Source organism: Maylandia zebra, linkage group LG22 (genome assembly GCF_041146795.1).
Source record: "Maylandia zebra isolate NMK-2024a linkage group LG22, Mzebra_GT3a, whole genome shotgun sequence".
NCBI classification, from domain to species: domain Eukaryota; kingdom Metazoa; phylum Chordata; class Actinopteri; order Cichliformes; family Cichlidae; genus Maylandia; species Maylandia zebra.
The window spans coordinates 1,988,867-2,009,116 of NC_135187.1; the positions used below are offsets into that span (position 1 = coordinate 1,988,867).

Below are 20,250 nucleotides of genomic sequence, written 5' to 3' on the forward strand. Positions count from 1 at the left end.
CAAAGTTGTATTTTTACTCAGTTGTATAAAGCATTTGCATTATATTTTTATCCTATTGTATATTTTATTCTATTTTACTCTATTCTTTACAGTTGGGTACAGTACATTATTCGTATTATATTCTAAGTTTTGCTATATAACTTTTGCACTGTCCGCTTCCTGCTGTGAGAAAACAAAAAAAAGGTTATCTTATCTTATCTTATATCAACAAAGCAGACAGGCAGCAGCATCTGCTGCAGACTGATACAGGTGCAGTCACACTATGTTAGACAGTGGCCTGGTCTGTCATTATGTCAACTAGTTAGTTCACTTGGTGTATTAAACAGCTAGCTAACAAGTTCATGTTAGTTCCATTCATCTAAAGTGAGAATAAAAAAGTCCATCTGGGAAAGTGCAATGATTTTAAATTAATTTCCTGTTTTGTTGCATTTCTAACCAGATATTTTAGTGAGTTTGGAAAAAGAGCAGCTGCAGAAAGAAGTGAAGCTGAAGGACAAGATGGAAGGTAAGAAACTATTAAGAAGTATTAAAGTTGGAGATGACTGTATTTGAGAGTGGGTTAATTTTATGTTTTAAATCAGATTCTTGTGTAAAGATAATCTGATAAAAAGAAACAAAACAAGTTGCAGCTGCTGACCTCCCAAACTAACATAAACAGGAGAAAACTGTTCAAAGTCAAAGGCAGCTCAGCCCTACAAACTATCAGGTTATGTTGTCCACGGTGTGGTGGAAGCTTCAGGACCCAAATGCAGAACATGGTGGGCAAATGTTAAACATAAAGTGTGTTTATTCCAGGAAAGTACAGATGGTCCGGAAAAGAGAAACAAAAATCCATGAGGTACAAGAAAAACAGACAAAAAGAGTAGGAACAGCACAGCTAGTGAGACGACTGGACAAAGGGCGAGGGAAACAATGGGAATGAATACTAGTGATAGGAATTCTGTCTCTTTTTAGAGAACTGGCTCTTTCGGCTCCCAACCCTCTCTTTAGGTTGTTTTGTTGGTTTAATTAATTAATTATTAACAACAATGTAAAATTATGCACAAAATGAATTACTAATATAAAAAATATGTTTTATTTATGTATGTTTATTATAGGCAGCTCAGTCTATAATTATAAAATACAAAAACCAACTATTTACAATTCCAGTTTTATTAACGATTTAAGTTTTCAGCTTTTACCTTTTAAACTAATTGAAAGTGAAACGACAACAAAAACCCCACAACACAACAAAATATAAATTAACATGCAAAACAAAAAGAAGATGCACGTTCTCTGTCATATAGGCCCGGGATGATTTTTTGGGAGAGTGTTTTCCTGCTTGGAATTGCATACATAGGATTCAGTGCATGAGTAAACTTTCTGAAAGTGCAATCATTTTTGCCAGCTCTTTATCAATTGAGTTCTGTCTTGCTGGGGTCACAGACTTCTGCAAAAACTGTTTAACAGAGCTCTGCGTTGGTTTAGGCGGTGGACAGTTCTCAGGTGCCTGTGCAGGTTGTTTGTGGAGCCGGCTCTATATGATATCCTTTTCTTGCAGACTCTACACTCTGCCTTTTGTTGCGAAATCAGTTTCACCCGGTTCTTTTTATTCCTCGGGCATCCAGAGACGGCACCAGAACTCAGTAGTCATTTCACAAAACCTTTATTCATCTTTATTCATCTTCATTTAAGCATGCATCTTCTAGAAGGGAAGACGTGCAAGGCCGGTGTCCCTCTGCAGATCTTCACTCCTTTGTCTGTTACAGCCAGCTTTATAGAAGTGACCCCATCATAAAACCCCCACGGTGTGCTGCAAACTCTGTGTCTGTGTGTATGCACGAGCACGTGAGTGCCTGTGTGTGCGCATACCCGTGTGTACATGAGTGAGTGTGCATGTAGGTGTGGGTGTGTCGTAACAGTCAAAGCACTTTGTGTCTGTGTGTCTGTATACGTGACGTCCTGGGGGTCATAAAAGTAATCTCACCCAAGCTACACCAAATTCCTCTACACAACATAGAAAACACAGTTAACATATTACAAACACTGAGACTCCCACTCTGCATCCACTGGGCCAGTGGCCTCTTGTTGTCTTACATTGACAGATAAGGTGGAGAGTCTCCTGCAAACCTACTTCTAAGTTTAGAACAATTATGAGTTTTATTAAAGGTACAAACATCAGCATCAGCAACCCCCAACTGTAGCTTCCTGACTCCTTCTATGGCAGGCAGACCCCAGTGTCCATAAATTCCTTTCCTTCTAAACAATTACACTCTCAGCCTACAGCTAAGCCAAACTGAAACACAGACCAATCCTTCCTTATTCCTCTGATCTAAACAAATTTAACACATCATATTATAATAATTATTTTCTTGCACTCACACTTTGTACTGTCAATGAAATATAAATGGTTCCAGATTGTGCTTCTTTTCTTGATGTCACTCATTTTCATTACTACACCTTTCTATTGTGGTGATGTTGTCTATTGTTGTTGTCCCTGGCTCTCTCTCTCTCTCTCTCCCTCCTGCTCTGTTCCTGTGCTGCTGCGAGTGTAACTACCGCCCCTCCCTCCTCTGCTCAGCGCAAACACAAGGCTCGCGTGTGGAGTGAAGCAAAAAAGAGATGAAACAGGAGGGGAACACAGCTGAACCTAATCACAGAAAAACAGACAAAGAAAGTAAACTAAATACCAAACACAGCAGACAGGTTAAACAAAGGTTAAACAGGAAGTAATCAAACAAAGGAAACATCACTGACTGTAGGGCCAAACATCGCTAATCGAAGATCAAGAAGATGAGTGACAGGTGCTCTGACCTGTGCAAAGTGTCCATTAATCTTTTGCTTGAAATTAAAAATTTAACCTTTATTGTTCTAATTTCAACAACATCGATCCAACATTTGCCTCAAGCTCAAGTTTCCATATTCCAATTTCTGAAGATGACACCAAAAGGATCTCACACGACCTGATTCACACTGATACACGGTCAAAACACTGTTTGCCTCTGTCCCATCTCATCACACCTGAGCACCACTGAACCTGGATTAAAAGGTTATGGCGACAGTGGCAAGTAGGGTTACTACTCCCTCTTGTGCTGAGAAATTGCAATAGCACCAAAAACATAAAATGGCTCCAACACTGACAGAAACTTTACACAAAAGGGCAGAACACTGAAAATATAACATGCAAAAGTAGCATATGAATATAAACCCAAAGAGTTAAAGTTACATAAAAATAATAGAAAGGCCAAAAAAAATCTAAATCACATATAACAGACCCAGGACCATAACACAACCTGCTTCAAACTCATCAGGAAACACAGAGTGAGAGCTGCACAGGTGTGGCAGGTTGGAACAAGGAAAAGCTGAATGAGTCGTCTGCAGACGGCGGCCATCTTGGCTCTTTATGTAATCATTAGGCTGCATGTTGGTGCACCAATCACAGCAGAGTACCTGCACATGCCCGTTATCATCCTCTCATTCAGTCACAGCTGAGGCGCAGCATGCAGAGCTTTGCATGAAGGACAGAAAAACACAGCAGTTACACAAAATGACACAAATATGATGACAGTCATAACAACAGGTCAAAGTTCAGTCTGTTACTGTATCATAGACACTGATGCTGTGTGTGCTATATGAGATGCTGCAGGCAGTCAGTGTGAGTCTTCAGCAGTCTGAGCTACAAAGATGGGATCTTGGCTGCAAATGAATGTATGACTGATACTGAATCCCAGCAGCCAACAAACATGCAGCTTCACAACCAGAACGTGTCCTTCTGCCACAGCAAATACAGGAAGTACCTGATCACATGGAAACACCTTTGATATGAGGAAGTGTTGAAGCCTCAGAGCAGCTTTGACTGAATGTAAAAAGACATATTTTCAGTGAGAACAGGCACATGTCACATGAGTCAGCATCTATTCTTTCAAAGCATATAGATAACATCTCTGACTACAGGTGTAGAAATGCTGTTTGACTCTTCACCTTCTTCCTCCACACTGAAGCACAATTATTCTGAATCTTGTCAGTGGTTTTTGTTCACAGTTGATACGTATTTAGCTCATCAGATTTCCTGTAGTTCTAACACCTCCACCCACAGGACATGTTAAAGAGCAATGGCTGCAAGTTTCTGACTCTTATTGATATATTTGACAAAGCAGAGGAAGAAGATTATTTCTGTTCAACGTTTCACTCATTTTATTTTATTTTATTTTATTTTGGTTTCACTGAAATATTTCAGATGCTTTGAACAAGAGTGAATTCAACAAACTTCACTTCAAACACAATAAACTGAACCACAGTTACAACGAGCTACAGACTGAACATCAAGGTAAGAAAGTATTTAAAATTAACAAGAAAATACTAATGTCAGATAAAATTTATATTTACATTTTTTAACATGTTTTTTTCTACAGAGACAAAACGACTCAACAGTCAGTTACAGGAAGAAGTGAAGAAGCTGAAGGAGAAGATAGAAGGTAATAAAGTTTGAATAACTGATAGAAAACATCAGTGTTACACAGTGATAACCTGATTGTGTCTTTGTTTTGAATCCTAAATGTTTGATGCTGTGTAACAGTTTCTCTGTATAAATGTAAGTTTCAGTTCATTATGAATAAGAGAGAAAACCTGAGTTTAAATGAAGCATTTACAGGGAAAATGACAGGAACCAAAGATTAATGTGATACAACAGGACACAAAGTCTGACTTTAAAACATGTGTTTGACTTTAAGAGAAGTGTCCTGAAGGATGGATGAGATTTGGAAGCAAGTTTTACTTTAAATCCACTGAGAAGAAAACTTGGTCTGAGAGCAGGAGAGCCTGTCAGGATAAAGGAGCTGATCTGGTGATGATAAACAGCAAAGAGGAACAGGTGGGTGTGTTTGTTCATGTCTGTGTGATCTTTGATGGAGCTGACAGTCATCTGTTACTTGTGTCTTTGACCTGCTGTCAGTCTGTGACCTGCTTCCTGTCTCCACTCTGATGGATTTCTTGGATTCTCCTTTTTTGTTGCAGACACATTCAAACGTAAAGTTTTTACACATTTGACAAACATTTAATTTACACAGAAATGTTATAAAATGAGAGAAATCCTCATAATCCAGATTATTTTTCTGATTCAATCCAACTGAATCAAATGATTTGTTAACACTGATTCCACTGCAACACTGACTGAGCTACAGGAGGAGCTGATATTCATTGATTCTTTGGCTCTTTCTGATTTCTGCACAATGGAAGAAACGTTTCATCACAGTTATTCTTCCTTCAGACATGTTCACAAGATGATGTCACTACAACAGAAGTGCTGAATTATGACTGGAGACAATATTTGTGTCTCTTCTCAAACAGGAATTTGTCAGTAAATTTGGAGGACACTCTTGGATTGGTCTGGAAGCCAAACAGACATCAGGAGGATATGAATGGGAATGGGTGGACGGATCAGCGCTGACAGAAACGTGAGACATTAGTTTGTTTCTATTCCAGAGTCATTATTTAGAAGTGAAACACTGATGTTTTGGAAGATAGATCAGCAATACATGAGCTGAGCTATTTTCCAACAGCCCCACAAACTGAATGTAAAGAAAAGCAGAAATCCTCCTTTGAATGAACAGCTGTGCTTGAACTCTCTTCATCTGCAGTCTGTGATGACGTTCAGTTACAACAAGTCAGTTTGAAGGAATCAGGATTGAAACATGTTCAAAGCAGCGACCGACACATTTCACTTTGTTCAATTTGTCTTCATGTTTTTGTGCTGTAATCAGAATCAGAATCAGAATCAGAATGGGTTTATTGCCAGATGTTGAGGTTTACAACATTAGGAATTTGCTGCGGTGCTTCAGTGCAAGCAATAAGAATTAAAGTGCTATGTAGAAAGAAAGATATGTGCATGAGATATATACATGAGAATAAGAATTAAGAGTGCTACGTAGAAGGATATATACATGAGTGCAGGTGGTGATCAGTGCCAGACATGAAATGATGCAGTGACAGTGTTCATGTGTCCAACAGCAGAGGGGAAGAAACTGTTCTTGTGGCGAGAGGTTCTGGTGCGAATGGACCGGAGCCTCCTGCCTGAGGGGAGCAGGTCAAACAGACTGTGTCCAGGGTGAGAAGGGTCAGCTGAGATCCGAGCTGCACGCCCCAGTGTCCTGGAGGTGTACAGGTCCTGCAGAGATGGGAGTCTGCAGCCAATCACCTTCTCAGCAGAGCGCACAACACGCTGCAGTCTCTGTTTGTCCCTGATAGTGGCTCCAGCGTACCACACGGTGATGGAGGAGGTGAGGATGGACTCGATGATTGCAGTGTAGAACTGCATCATCGTCCGTGTTGGCAGGTTGAATTTCTTCAGCTGCCTCAGGAAGTACATCCTCTGCTGGGCTTTCTTAATGACGGAGGTGATGGTGGGCTCCCACTTCAGGTCCTGGGTGATGGTGGTACCCAGGAAGCGGAATGAGTCCACAGAGGTGATGGGGGTGTCAGTTAGGATGATGGGGGGGAGTGGGGCTGTGTGCTTCCTGAAGTCCACAATAATCTCCACTGTCTTCTGGGCATTCAGCACCAGGTTGTTGTGGCTGCACCAGGACACCAGACGTTCAACCTCCCTCCTGTAGGCAGACTCGTCCCCGTCCGAGATGAGTCCAATGACGGTGGTGTCATCTGCAAACTTGATTAGCTTGACAGACTGGTGGGTGGAGGTGCAGCAGTTGGTGTACAGGGAGAAGAGCAGAGGAGAAAGAACACAGCCCTGAGGGGAGCCGGTGCTGATGGTCCGGGAGTCCGAGACATTCTTTCCCAGCCTCACATGCTGCTTCCTGTCCGTCAGGAAGTCAGTAATCCACCGGCAGATGGGATCAGGCACATTCATCTGGGAAAGCTTGCCTCGGAGATGGTCTGGAAGGATGGTGTTGAAGGCAGAGCTGAAGTCCACAAACAGGATCCTGGCGTAGGTTCCTGGGGAGTCCAGATGCTGCAGGATGAAGTGTAGGGCCATGTTGATGGCGTCATCTACAGACCTGTTGGCTCTATATGCAAACTGCAGGGGGTCCAGGAGGGGGGCCGTGAGGGTCTTGAGATGGGAGAGAACTAGGCACTCAAAAGACTTCATGACCACAGATGTCAGAGCCACGGGTCTGTAGTCATTTAGTCCAGTGATCCTAGGTTTCTTGGGGACAGGGATTATGGTGGAGGACTTGAAGCAGGCAGGCACATGACATGCCTGCAGTGAGGAGTTGAAGATGCCAGAAAACACTGGGGCCAGCTCGTTTGCACAGTGTCTGAGGGTGGCAGGAGACACACCGTCTGGGCCGGGAGCTTTCCGAGCATTCAGACTCTTAAACTGCTTCCTCACATCTGCTTCATGAATATGAAGAGTTGTGGTGGGAGGAGGTGGTGTGAAATCCTCTTTTGTGTGGGGTGAGGAGGGGGGTGTTGTAGGTGAACAGTTTGAAGGTGGTGATGGCTCTATGGAGGGGGGAGAGGTGGGGGAATGAGTGTCCAAAGTGCCTCTATTGTTGGGGCCGTTGGAGGTGTGAAGGCTGCCTGATGGCTCGTCAAAACGGCAGTAGAAGTCGTTGAGGGTGTTGGCTAAGAGCAAGTCATCAGTGGAGTGGGGGGTTTTAGGCTTGTAGTTTGTAATATTCCTAAAACCTTTCCACACAGAGGCCGAGTCATTCTCTGAGATCTGCTGCTGCATCTTCTCAGAGTGCTGATGTTTGGCAATGTCCACTTCCTTAGTGAACCTGTACTTGGCCTCTCTGTAGCAGTCCCTGTCTCCGCTTCTGAACGCCTTACTCTTTTCCAGCCACAGCTTTTTGAGTTTAGGAGTAAACCAGGGTTTGTCATTGTTATAACTCACCCTGGTGTGTGATGGCACAATGTTTCTTTTCTCACAGAACAAAAAGTGTTTCAGAGAATTCCTGTCTCTTCTTCTTTGGTGTTTGTAAAACTTCAGAACATATGAAGGAAGAAGCTTCAGTAAATATGACCTGATAGACACACATTTCAAAGTGATGTCTGTAAACAGCTGACAAAACAGTTTCAAACAGCAGAAAGTCAGCTCTGACTTCTTTTTATTCTCCATTTTTACAGCAGGAAGATTTCATATTCATCAAAGCTTGAAAGCTGTTTTAGTGTGCATGATGATTCTCAGAGAAAAGTCTAAAGGAGGGAAAGTGGGCGAGAAACCTGGGAAAGAAATACAGCAAATATTGGAAATATTCCAAAAGAGACGCATATTTATATGAATGTGACAATAGTTATGAGTTTAGTCCAGTTTCATATCAGATTTGATCTCTCTGACAGGTTCTGGGCAGAAGGATGGTCAGATCCTTATTCTGGATACCGTGGAGTCTGCTGTGACCGTGATGGGAAATGGATATATTCATCTTATTCTCATTCAACGACCTTCATCTGTGAGAAATGAGTTTGGTGCTTTGATGTAAATGTTTGAATAATCCAACCAAAGACACCTCACTATGAAATGTCCTGCATGAGCCTCAGACTCAGCTTACAGTCTTTACTTGTTCATTCTGCATCATATATTGATTACATATATTGTCCCTCTGTGCTCTGTGCTGTACAGTAAGGTTGGAAGTCATCCACACAAAACCTTGAAGTACTTCATTACTCTGTAGTTCCAGCAAATTGTTCTAATAAAAGTCAAAGTGCAGCTTGTCTTTACTTTGCTTTACTTGGTTTATTCATCAGTCTGTTGGTCCTAAAACTTCAGTAAATGTCTTCTTCAGTTTCTCTCAAACAGCTGAAAGTTGCTGCTTCTTACTTTTAGCTACAAATCAGGAACCAAGAGACTGAAACCAGCACAAATTCAGTTTGTCAAACTTACAACGTGTGAATAAGTGAAGATGAATCCGTTTAAAACAACTTTCCTTCTTCTTCTTCACTTACATCAAAACACAACTTTACCTTCCTGCTTAGTTTGCAGCGAGCTGCCTGCACAGCGTTAACACACTGAAGGTCAAAGTTCATTTCAGCATGACAGAAAGGAAAAGTCCAGAAACAACAACCCTCACAGTGGACACGGTTAAAGTCTGTTGATGACTCTGAACATGACTCGGGTCTTTTTGTAACGTGGGCCTTAGTCGTCTTCATGAATCAGACAGTTTCAGAGCCAGTTTCCATGTGACACACTTCCTGCTTTGGACCCTTTACCTGCAGCCTGTATGTGTCCACATGTGATTGGTGCAAAGCTTTTAACTAATGACCACAGACCCTGGTTGTGTTTCGCTTCAGATGATTTTCAGCATTTCATTGAATTCTAACTGCATCAAAGACATTTCAGCGTTTCAATTCATCAAAATGACTTCAGATCTTGTTGCATGCTGTGAGTTTCTCTGCTGGTAAACTCGAAATAACTGAAGTTCACACTGACGCCATATTTCCTGCATCAGAAACATTCGCTCATTACTAACATTATATATTGTGTGATGACAGCAGCTTCTGAGAAAGCTATTTTTATGTTGCTGCTGCTAAGTTCAAGCTCAGTGTCTGTGCATTATGACAAACATTTCAAATACATTTGTGTCTTTGCTTGTATTGGTGTACAAGTATCTATGTATTAATGCATGTAATGGAAAAGTTTTCCAAATAAATGTAGAAAAGTATTTAAGCTGTCTGTGTTTGTGCTTTATTCTGCTGTTCGTTTCTGACTCATTCACATTTGTAATTAATCACAACGGCATCAATGAAATCTCAGTAATTAAACTGATAAATCTGAACTTCAGGTCTTGTTGAAATCTGTTTGTTTGTCTGTTTCCAACTGGAGACGGTGACAGTGACAGAGCGAACCTCTGCAACGCCGTGACGCCCCGTTAGCTTAGTTCACACTGACGTCATATTTCCTGTGTCACAAACTCTTCTTCTCTCTTCTCATTCTGTGGACTTACAACATGTAGAAACTCATGAAAGCAGCATCTAACAAAGGCATTGATGTGCATGTTGCTGCTGCTGAGTTCAGCCTCAGTGTCTCTGAGATATTCAGACAGGAAATGTTCAGAATGTTCTGGAGGTGTTTTAATGACTTTTTGAAGTCTTTGTTGTGTTCGTGGTTTGTTCTGCTGTTTCTGACTCGTTCACATTTGTCATCAATTAAAACTGCATCAGTCAAAGTTTTGCATTTGAAGTGAACTGAACTTCAGATCTTGTTGGATGCTGTTAGTGCTCCTAAATAACTCAGCGTTTCACACATCATGACGTGACAGGAAAACTGTGGCTCTCTTCTGGTTTGACTTCCTGGATATTTTCAGTTCAAAGCTGCCTGACTCAAAGAAACAGGCAGACAGTGACGGACGGTCAAATATCTTCTTAGCTTAAGATGTCGACACAAACTCAAGGTGTCCATGACTCCAGGGTGAAATACAGCAGAGGGACCCATGAGGATGGAAGAGGAAGAGAGCAAATCGAGGTGGAGATGTTAGACGATGGAGAGCAGAACCCTGCTGGTGGATTACAAGAAGCTGGTAAGTAGGAACGAACTAAAAATACAAACTACAGATAATAAAAGGGAGGAAGAAGAAGGAGCTCCAGAGCCCCTCATTAGTGCTCCATGAATGGACTCTTTGTGTATTTTCTCTGTAGATGAACACACCCAGAGAAAGCTTCCAGCTGTGGACAGCAGCTGTTTCAGAGCGTTTGAAGTGACCCTGGGAGTGCTGTATCTGCTGATTCTGGCTGGAATCTTAACACGCTGTGAGCAACTTTATTTATCATGTTAGATTTGTGATTTTTTTACATTTTAAGGGAAATTATTTGATGTTGTTGACCTGATTCTGTTCACTTCCTGTTCTCTCTTCATGTTATAGTTAGAAACAGTCACTCTGCAGAGTTTTCTTATATATGTTACACTACTGCTGAAATATGTTCACTACCTACAGGCTGGTTAAAAATGTGCTGGGGCCCAGCTAACTGATGAGATCTACACTAAAGTAAATTAACTTAATACAAGGCTATCGAGGCTATCGAGGCTATCGTGGCTCAAGAGTTGGGAGTTTGCCTTGTAATCGGAAGGTTGCCAGTTCGAGCCCCGGCTTGGACAGTCTTGGTCGTCGTGTCCTTGGGCATGACACTTCCCTCTGGTGGTCAGAGGGCCCGGTGGCGCCAGTGTCCGGCAGCCTCGCCTCTGTCGGTGCGCCCCAGGGTGGCTGTGGCTACAATGTAGCTGCTGTCACCAGTGTGTGAATGGGTGGATGACTGGATGTGTGAAGTGCTTTGGGGTCCTTAGGGACTAGAAAAGCACTATACAAAAACAGGCCATTTACCATAAGCCTTTAATGTTAGTAGGGATGGGAATTGTTTAGGCTTTATCCAATACCAGTACCAAACCGGTGCTTAAAGAATGGAGAACACACACTTTGTCCAAAAACCTCTCATGTTCAGCTGGTTTTTTTTGTAAAAAGATAACAATGTTAGCCTTTTCTGCAGCTATGGGGCATATATGGTATCACTCTTGGCTGGAAGCTTAAACAATGGAAAAAACACAAACGTTTTCCAAAAACCTCTCATGTTTAACTGTTTTCCACTTTTTCTTTGGTCATTTTAGCCTTTTTGGCCAGGGTGAAGGGAGTATCTGCCATCAAACAAGAAGACAGCCGCATGTAGCTATGATGATGTTTGCTAGTTCACCTTACATGCATTAATGTAATAACGTGGTTAGCCTACTCAACGTAAATTACACACGAACAACATGAAGCTACTCACGCAGAGAAGAACGGCTGCTGCTGCATCATCATCCTCATCATTTCTGCTACACTGGCAGGGCTAGGGGCCAGGACTCTCCTCTTCGGGTTTTTGGGGGATGTTGCTAACTCCGGGTCCGATAACAGGCACCACACCCGCAGTAGATGTGCTCGGTGTGAGGTCTCGCAGCAAGCTACCAAATACGGCGCATTTCTCCGGATACCGGTACCCATCCCTAAACATTAGTGGCTAACCACCAGCAGCTAAAGCTGAGGACACACTGGAAAGGATTCACTCGTCACATATCACTTTGAAGATCACAGCTGGCTCCAGTTTTATGTAACCTAATGTATTTAATACTAAATCATATGTCAGGCTTGATGTGCTCTCATAGGTAGTCGCTTTGATCTCTGTCTCTGCCTGGAAGTAGAGAAACATTACTCTTCAGTTCCCATCGTGCTGATTTTGAACATTATGGAATTTAAGTCATGTACTAACAGAGACTTGGAGGAGAGACACCTAATATTTAATAATCCACATTTCACTGTTTTACTCTTTGGTTCATATGTGGATACTGTATTGTTCTTTCTTTGTGATTTTTTATGTTTTAGTCATTTTTTGCTGGTCCTTAGTTTGGTTTTTTTGTCTGTTTGGGAGTTGACACAGTCTCTTTGGAGATGTTTTTTTTTTTTTTTGGGGGGGGGGGGGGGTGTAACAGGAGGAGGGAAGCTGCAGAGAGGCGTGTAAGACTGCAACTCTGCTTCCTGGTCCCAACTCTGGATAGCCATGGTCTGGGGCATTTACTAAATTTGTCTATATTTTTAGAAATGAGAGCTGCTCCATCCAAAGTGGAGGAGTGGGAACAAGACCAGGTTTCCTTCAGAAGGTTTGCCAATTATCTATGAAGCCCACATCGTTTCTGGGACACCACTCAGACAGCCAGCAATTTAAGGAGAACATGCGGCTAAACATGTCACTCCTGGTCTGATTGGGGAGGGGACCAGAGAAAACTACAGAGTCCCACATTGTTTTGGCAAAGTTACACACCGATTCGATATTGATTTTAGTGACATCCGATTGGCGTAACCGGGTGTCATTACTGCCGACGTGAATTACAATTTTACTGAATTCATGTTTACCCTTCCCCAGCAGTTTTACATTTCCTCAATGTCGACCTCTGCAAAGACTTTTGCAGCTGATCAAACACACACATCCACACATGTGCAATAAGACTAAGTGCAATACTCTTCTCTGACAAAGTTGTATTTTTACTCAGTTGTATAAAGCATTTGCATTATATTTTTATCCTATTGTATATTTTATTCTATTTTACTCTATTCTTTACAGTTGGGTACAGTACATTATTCGTATTATATTCTAAGTTTTGCTATATAACTTTTGCACTGTCCGCTTCCTGCTGTGAGAAAACAAAAAAAAAGGTTATCTTATCTTATCTTATATCAACAAAGCAGACAGGCAGCAGCATCTGCTGCAGACTGATACAGGTGCAGTCACACTACGTTAGACAGTGGCCTGGTCTGTCATTATGTCAACTAGTTAGTTCACTTGGTGTATTAAACAGCTAGCTAACAAGTTCATGTTAGTTCCATTCATCTAAAGTGAGAATAAAAAAGTCCATCTGGGAAAGTGCAATGATTTTAAATTAATTTCCTGTTTTGTTGCATTTCTAACCAGATATTTTAGTGAGTTTGGAAAAAGAGCAGCTGCAGAAAGAAGTGAAGCTGAAGGACAAGATGGGAGGTAAGAAACTATTAAGAAGTATTAAAGTTGGAGATGACTGTATTTGAGAGTGGGTTAATTTTATGTTTTAAATCAGATTCTTGTGTAAAGATAATCTGATAAAAAGAAACAAAACAAGTTGCAGCTGCTGACCTCCCAAACTAACATAAACAGGAGAAAACTGTTCAAAGTCAAAGGCAGCTCAGCCCTACAAACTATCAGGTTATGTTGTCCACGGTGTGGTGGAAGCTTCAGGACCCAAATGCAGAACATGGTGGGCAAATGTTAAACATAAAGTGTGTTTATTCCAGGAAAGTACAGATGGTCCGGAAAAGAGAAACAAAAATCCATGAGGTACAAGAAAAACAGACAAAAAGAGTAGGAACAGCACAGCTAGTGAGACGACTGGACAAAGGGCGAGGGAAACAATGGGAATGAATACTAGTGATAGGAATTCTGTCTCTTTTTAGAGAACTGGCTCTTTCGGCTCCCAACCCTCTCTTTAGGTTGTTTTGTTGGTTTAATTAATTAATTATTAACAACAATGTAAAATTATGCACAAAATGAATTACTAATATAAAAAATATGTTTTATTTATGTATGTTTATTATAGGCAGCTCAGTCTATAATTATAAAATACAAAAAACAACTATTTACAATTCCAGTTTTATTAACGATTTAAGTTTTCAGCTTTTACCTTTTAAACTAATTGAAAGTGAAACGACAACAAAAACCCCACAACACAACAAAATATAAATTAACATGCAAAACAAAAAGAAGATGCACGTTCTCTGTCATATAGGCCCGGGATGATTTTTTGGGAGAGTGTTTTCCTGCTTGGAATTGCATACATAGGATTCAGTGCATGAGTAAACTTTCTGAAAGTGCAATCATTTTTGCCAGCTCTTTATCAATTGAGTTCTGTCTTGCTGGGGTCACAGACTTCTGCAAAAACTGTTTAACAGAGCTCTGCGTTGGTTTAGGCGGTGGACAGTTCTCAGGTGCCTGTGCAGGTTGTTTGTGGAGCCGGCTCTATATGATATCCTTTTCTTGCAGACTCTACACTCTGCCTTTTGTTGCGAAATCAGTTTCACCCGGTTCTTTTTATTCCTCGGGCATCCAGAGACGGCACCAGAACTCAGTAGTCATTTCACAAAACCTTTATTCATCTTTATTCATCTTCATTTAAGCATGCATCTTCTAGAAGGGAAGACGTGCAAGGCCGGTGTCCCTCTGCAGATCTTCACTCCTTTGTCTGTTACAGCCAGCTTTATAGAAGTGACCCCATCATAAAACCCCCACGGTGTGCTGCAAACTCTGTGTCTGTGTGTATGCACGAGCACGTGAGTGCCTGTGTGTGCGCATACCCGTGTGTACATGAGTGAGTGTGCATGTAGGTGTGGGTGTGTCATAACAGTCAAAGCACTTTGTGTCTGTGTGTCTGTATACGTGACGTCCTGGGGGTCATAAAAGTAATCTCACCCAAGCTACACCAAATTCCTCTACACAACATAGAAAACACAGTTAACATATTACAAACACTGAGACTCCCACTCTGCATCCACTGGGCCAGTGGCCTCTTGTTGTCTTACATTGACAGATAAGGTGGAGAGTCTCCTGCAAACCTACTTCTAAGTTTAGAACAATTATGTGTTTTATTAAAGGTACAAACATCAGCATCAGCAACCCCCAACTGTAGCTTCCTGACTCCTTCTATGGCAGGCAGACCCCAGTGTCCATAAATTCCTTTCCTTCTAAACAATTACACTCTCAGCCTACAGCTAAGCCAAACTGAAACACAGACCAATCCTTCCTTATTCCTCTGATCTAAACAAATTTAACACATCATATTATAATAATTATTTTCTTGCACTCACACTTTGTACTGTCAATGAAATATAAATGGTTCCAGATTGTGCTTCTTTTCTTGATGTCACTCATTTTCATTACTACACCTTTCTATTGTGGTGATGTTGTCTATTGTTGTTGTCCCTGGCTCTCTCTCTCTCTCTCTCCCTCCTGCTCTGTTCCTGTGCTGCTGCGAGTGTAACTACCGCCCCTCCCTCCTCTGCTCAGCGCAAACACAAGGCTCGCATGTGGAGTGAAGCAAAAAAGAGATGAAACAGGAGGGGAACACAGCTGAACCTAATCACAGAAAAACAGACAAAGAAAGTAAACTAAATGCCAAACACAGCAGACACAGGTTAAACAAAGGTTAAACAGGAAGTAATCAAACAAAGGAAACATCACTGACTGTAGGGCCAAACATCGCTAATCGAAGATCAAGAAGATGAGTGACAGGTGCTCTGACCTGTGCAAAGTGTCCATTAATCTTTTGCTTGAAATTAAAAATTTAACCTTTATTGTTCTAATTTCAACAACATCGATCCAACATTTGCCTCAAGCTCAAGTTTCCATATTCCAATTTCTGAAGATGACACCAAAAGGATCTCACACGACCTGATTCACACTGATACACGGTCAAAACACTGTTTGCCTCTGTCCCATCTCATCACACCTGAGCACCACTGAACCTGGATTAAAAGGTTATGGCGACAGTGGCAAGTAGGGTTACTACTCCCTCTTGTGCTGAGAAATTGCAATAGCACCAAAAACATAAAATGGCTCCAACACTGACAGAAACTTTACACAAAAGGGCAGAACACTGAAAATATAACATGCAAAAGTAGCATATGAATATAAACCCAAAGAGTTAAAGTTACATAAAAATAATAGAAAGGCCAAAAAAAATCTAAATCACATATAACAGACCCAGGACCATAACACAACCTGCTTCAAACTCATCAGGAAACACAGAGTGAGAGCTGCACAGGTGTGGCAGGTTGGAACAAGGAAAAGCTGAATGAGTCGTCTGCAGACGGCGGCCATCTTGGCTCTTTATGTAATCATAAAGCAGCATGTTGGTGCACCAATCACAGCAGAGTACCTGCACATGCCCGTTATCATCCTCTCATTCAGTCACAGCTGAGGCGCAGCATGCAGAGCTTTGCATGAAGGACAGAAAAACACAGCAGTTACACAAAATGACACAAATATGATGACAGTCATAACAACAGGTCAAAGTTCAGTCTGTTACTGTATCATAGACACTGATGCTGTGTGTGCTATATGAGATGCTGCAGGCAGTCAGTGTGAGTCTTCAGCAGTCTGAGCTACAAAGATGGGATCTTGGCTGCAAATGAATGTATGACTGATACTGAATCCCAGCAGCCAACAAACATGCAGCTTCACAACCAGAACGTGTCCTTCTGCCACAGCAAATACAGGAAGTACCTGATCACATGGAAACACCTTTGATATGAGGAAGTGTTGAAGCCTCAGAGCAGCTTTGACTGAATGTAAAAAGACATATTTTCAGTGAGAACAGGCACATGTCACATGAGTCAGAATCTATTCTTTCAAAGCATATAGATAACATCTCTGACTACAGGTGTAGAAATGCTGTTTGACTCTTCACCTTCTTCCTCCACACTGAAGCACAATTATTCTGAATCTTGTCAGTGGTTTTTGTTCACAGTTGATACGTATTTAGCTCATCAGATTTCCTGTAGTTCTAACACCTCCACCCACAGGACATGTTAAAGAGCAATGGCTGCAAGTTTCTGACTCTTATTGATATTTGACAAAGCAGAGGAAGAAGATTATTTCTGTTCAACGTTTCACTCATTTTATTTTATTTTATTTTATTTTGGTTTCACTGAAATATTTCAGATGCTTTGAACAAGAGTGAATTCAACAAACTTCACTTCAAACACAATAAACTGAACCACAGTTACAACGAGCTACAGACTGAACATCAAGGTAAGAAAGTATTTAAAATTAACAAGAAAATACTAATGTCAGATAAAATTTATATTTACATTTTTTAACATGTTTTTTTTCTACAGAAACAAAACGACTCAACAGTCAGTTACAGGAAGAAGTGAAGAAGCTGAAGGAGAAGATAGAAGGTAATAAAGTTTGAATAACTGATAGAAAACATCAGTGTTACACAGTGATAACCTGATTGTGTCTTTGTTTTGAATCCTACATGTTTGATGCTGTGTAACAGTTTCTCTGTATAAATGTAAGTTTCAGTTCATTATGAATAAGAGAGAAAACCTGAGTTTAAATGAAGCATTTACAGGGAAAATGACAGGAACCAAAGATTAATGTGATACAACAGGACACAAAGTCTGTCTTTAAAACATGTGTTTGACTTTAAGAGAAGTGTCCTGATCGATGGACGAGATTTGGAAGCAGCTGTTACTTTAAATCCACTGAGAGTAAAACTTGGTCTGAGAGCAGGAGAGCCTGTCAGGATAAAGGAGCTGATCTGGTGATGATAAACAGCAAAGAGGAACAGGTGGGTGTGTTTGTTCATGTCTGTGTGATCTTTGATGGAGCTGACAGTCATCTGTTACTTGTGTCTTTGACCTGCTGTCAGTCTGTGACCTGCTTCCTGTCTCCACTCTGATGGATTTCTTGGATTCTCCTTTTTTGTTGCAGACACATTCAAACGTAAAGTTTTTACACATTTGACAAACATTTAATTTACACAGAAATGTTATAAAATGAGAGAAATCCTCATAATCCAGATTATTTTTCTGATTCAATCCAACTGAATCAAATGATTTGTTAACACTGATTCCACTGCAACACTGACTGAGCTACAGGAGGAGCTGATATTCATCGATTCTTTGGCTCTTTCTGATTTCTGCACAATGGAAGAAAAGTTTCATCACAGTTATTCTTCCTTCAGACATGTTCACAAGATGATGTCACTACAACAGAAGTACTGAATTATGACTGGAGACAATATTTGTGTCTCTTCTCAAACAGGAATTTGTCAGTAATTTCAGAGGATACTCTTGGATTGGTCTGAGAGCCAACCAGACATCAGGAGGATATAAATGGGAATGGGTGGACGGATCAGCGCTGACAGAAAGGTGAGACATTAGTTTGTTTCTATTCCAGAGTTATTATTTAGAAGTGAAACATGGATGTTTTGGAAGATAGATCAGCAATACATGAGTTGAGCTATTTTCCAACAGCCCCACAAACTGAATGTAAAGAAAAGCAGAAATCCTCCTTTGAATGAACAGCTGTGCTTGAACTCTCTTCATCTGCAGTCTGTGATGACGTTCAGTTACAACAAGTCAGTTTGAAGGAATCAGGATTGAAACATGTTCAAAGCAGCGACCGACACATTTCACTTTGTTCAATTTGTCTTCATGTTTTTGTGCTGTAATGTTTCTTTTCTCACAGAACAAAAAGTGTTTCAGAGAATTCCTGTCTCTTCTTCTTTGGTGTTTGTAAAACTTCAGAACATATGAAGGAAGAAGCTTCAGTAAATATGACCTGATAGACACACATTTCAAAGTGATGTCTGTAAACAGCTGACAAAACAGTTTCAAACAGCAGAAAGTCAGCTCTGACTTCTTTTTATTCTCCATTTTTACAGCAGGAAGATTTCATATTCATCAAAGCTTGAAAGCTGTTTTAGTGTGCATGATGATTCTCAGAGAAAAGTCTAAAGGAGGGAAAGTGGGCGAGAAACCTGGGAAAGAAATACAGCAAATATTGGAAATATTCCAAAAGAGACGCATATTTATATGAATGTGACAATAGTTATGAGTTTAGTGCAGTTTCATATCAGATTTGATCTCTCTGACAGGTTCTTGGCAGAAGGACATGGGAATCCCAGTTATGGTTACTATGGAGCCTGCTGTGACGGTGATGGGAAATGGAGACGGTTATATTATTCTGATTCAACGACCTTCATCTGTGAGAAATGAGTTTGGTGCTTTGATGTAAATGTTTGAATAATCCAACCAAAGACACCTCACTATGAAATGTCCTGCATGAGCCTCAGACTCAGCTTACAGTCTTTACTTGTTCATTCTGCATCATATATTGATTACATATATTGTCCCTCTGTGCTCTGTGCTGTACAGTAAGGTTGGAAGTCATCCACACAAAACCTTGAAGTACTTCATTACTCTGTAGTTCCAGCAAATTGTTCTAATAAAAGTCAAAGTGCAGCTTGTCTTTACTTTGCTTTACTTGGTTTATTCATCAGCCTGTTGGTCCTAAAACTACAGTAAATGTCTTCTTCAGTTTCTCTCAAACAGCTGAAAGTAGCTGCTTCTTTTTATAGTTAAAAAATAGGAACTTTAAAAGAGATTGAAATGCAGAAAAAGCATGTTCGGCAAATCTAAATTTAATTCTTTATTAAATTTAGATTTAATATTGCATTCAATATGGAAGTTGTTTTTCAATTTTTTTGTAAGATGGATATGGAAGCCAAATATTTCGCATGAGGTTTTTTGTCTTGATGACTTTGTATAGTTGTTGTTGCACTACAGCATTAGGTCAGACCACAAGTGTGTTGTTCTTTTACAATAAACAGCAACAATCAGAAAGTGTGTTTGGATTGACAACAACTGTGATGACACATTATAACCTGTTATTAAAGTTCTGCCCCTGCTTTGATCAAATGTGGGTTACTGCTGGTTAGTTAGTGTGACTTCATACAAACCTGTGTGTTACACCAGTGGAAGAAGCTTTTCCTTCATCAGTCTTCTTGTTTCTTACTATAGGGCTGAACAGCTACACTAACACTCTCTGGCTCTATGCTGCCCCCCTGTGGTCACAGTTGTAGTCAGTGTTGGTATGAAATGTTTGAAAGCTTCAGCACCACAGACAGCTACAGGCAGCTCCACCCTCTCTGTACCATGTCTTTCTTAGATGTGAATAAGAAAATAAAAACAGTGGAAGAAAACTATAAAAGGTCTATTCAAATATGAAATAGACACAGCGGTCTGCAGCATCAGAAGTGAC

The 20,250-nt window shown here is 40.8% G+C and overlaps 1 protein-coding gene and 1 long non-coding RNA gene across 2 annotated transcripts; both read left to right on the forward strand.

Moving 5' to 3' along the window:
• The first annotated feature begins 440 nt into the window (after positions 1 to 440).
• LOC143414597 (C-type lectin domain family 17, member A-like) lies at positions 441 to 8,644 on the forward strand. The gene is made up of 6 exons (XM_076879307.1): positions 441 to 505; positions 4,217 to 4,306; positions 4,392 to 4,454; positions 4,710 to 4,849; positions 5,326 to 5,432; positions 8,278 to 8,644. Exons 1-6 carry the CDS (start codon positions 499 to 501, stop codon positions 8,396 to 8,398), a joined length of 528 nt encoding a protein of 175 aa, XP_076735422.1. The 5' UTR covers positions 441 to 498; the 3' UTR covers positions 8,399 to 8,644.
• A 7,703-nt stretch (positions 8,645 to 16,347) lies between these two features.
• LOC112430715 (uncharacterized) lies at positions 16,348 to 19,451 on the forward strand. Its single transcript, XR_003022143.2, has 5 exons — positions 16,348 to 17,229; positions 17,316 to 17,378; positions 17,634 to 17,773; positions 18,250 to 18,356; positions 19,085 to 19,451. It is a non-coding gene; the product is annotated as an uncharacterized LOC112430715 (long non-coding RNA).
• Positions 19,452 to 20,250: the final 799 nt, after the last annotated feature.

Bases quoted from the DNA above. Each gene is read 5' to 3' on its own strand.
- LOC143414597 (XM_076879307.1), top strand. The intron at 4,850-5,325 runs GTGGGTGTGTTT...CTTCTCAAACAG, and splicing joins TAAACAGCAAAGAGGAACAG to GAATTTGTCAGTAAATTTGG. The intron at 5,433-8,277 runs GTGAGACATTAG...TCTCTCTGACAG, and splicing joins GGATCAGCGCTGACAGAAAC to GTTCTGGGCAGAAGGATGGT.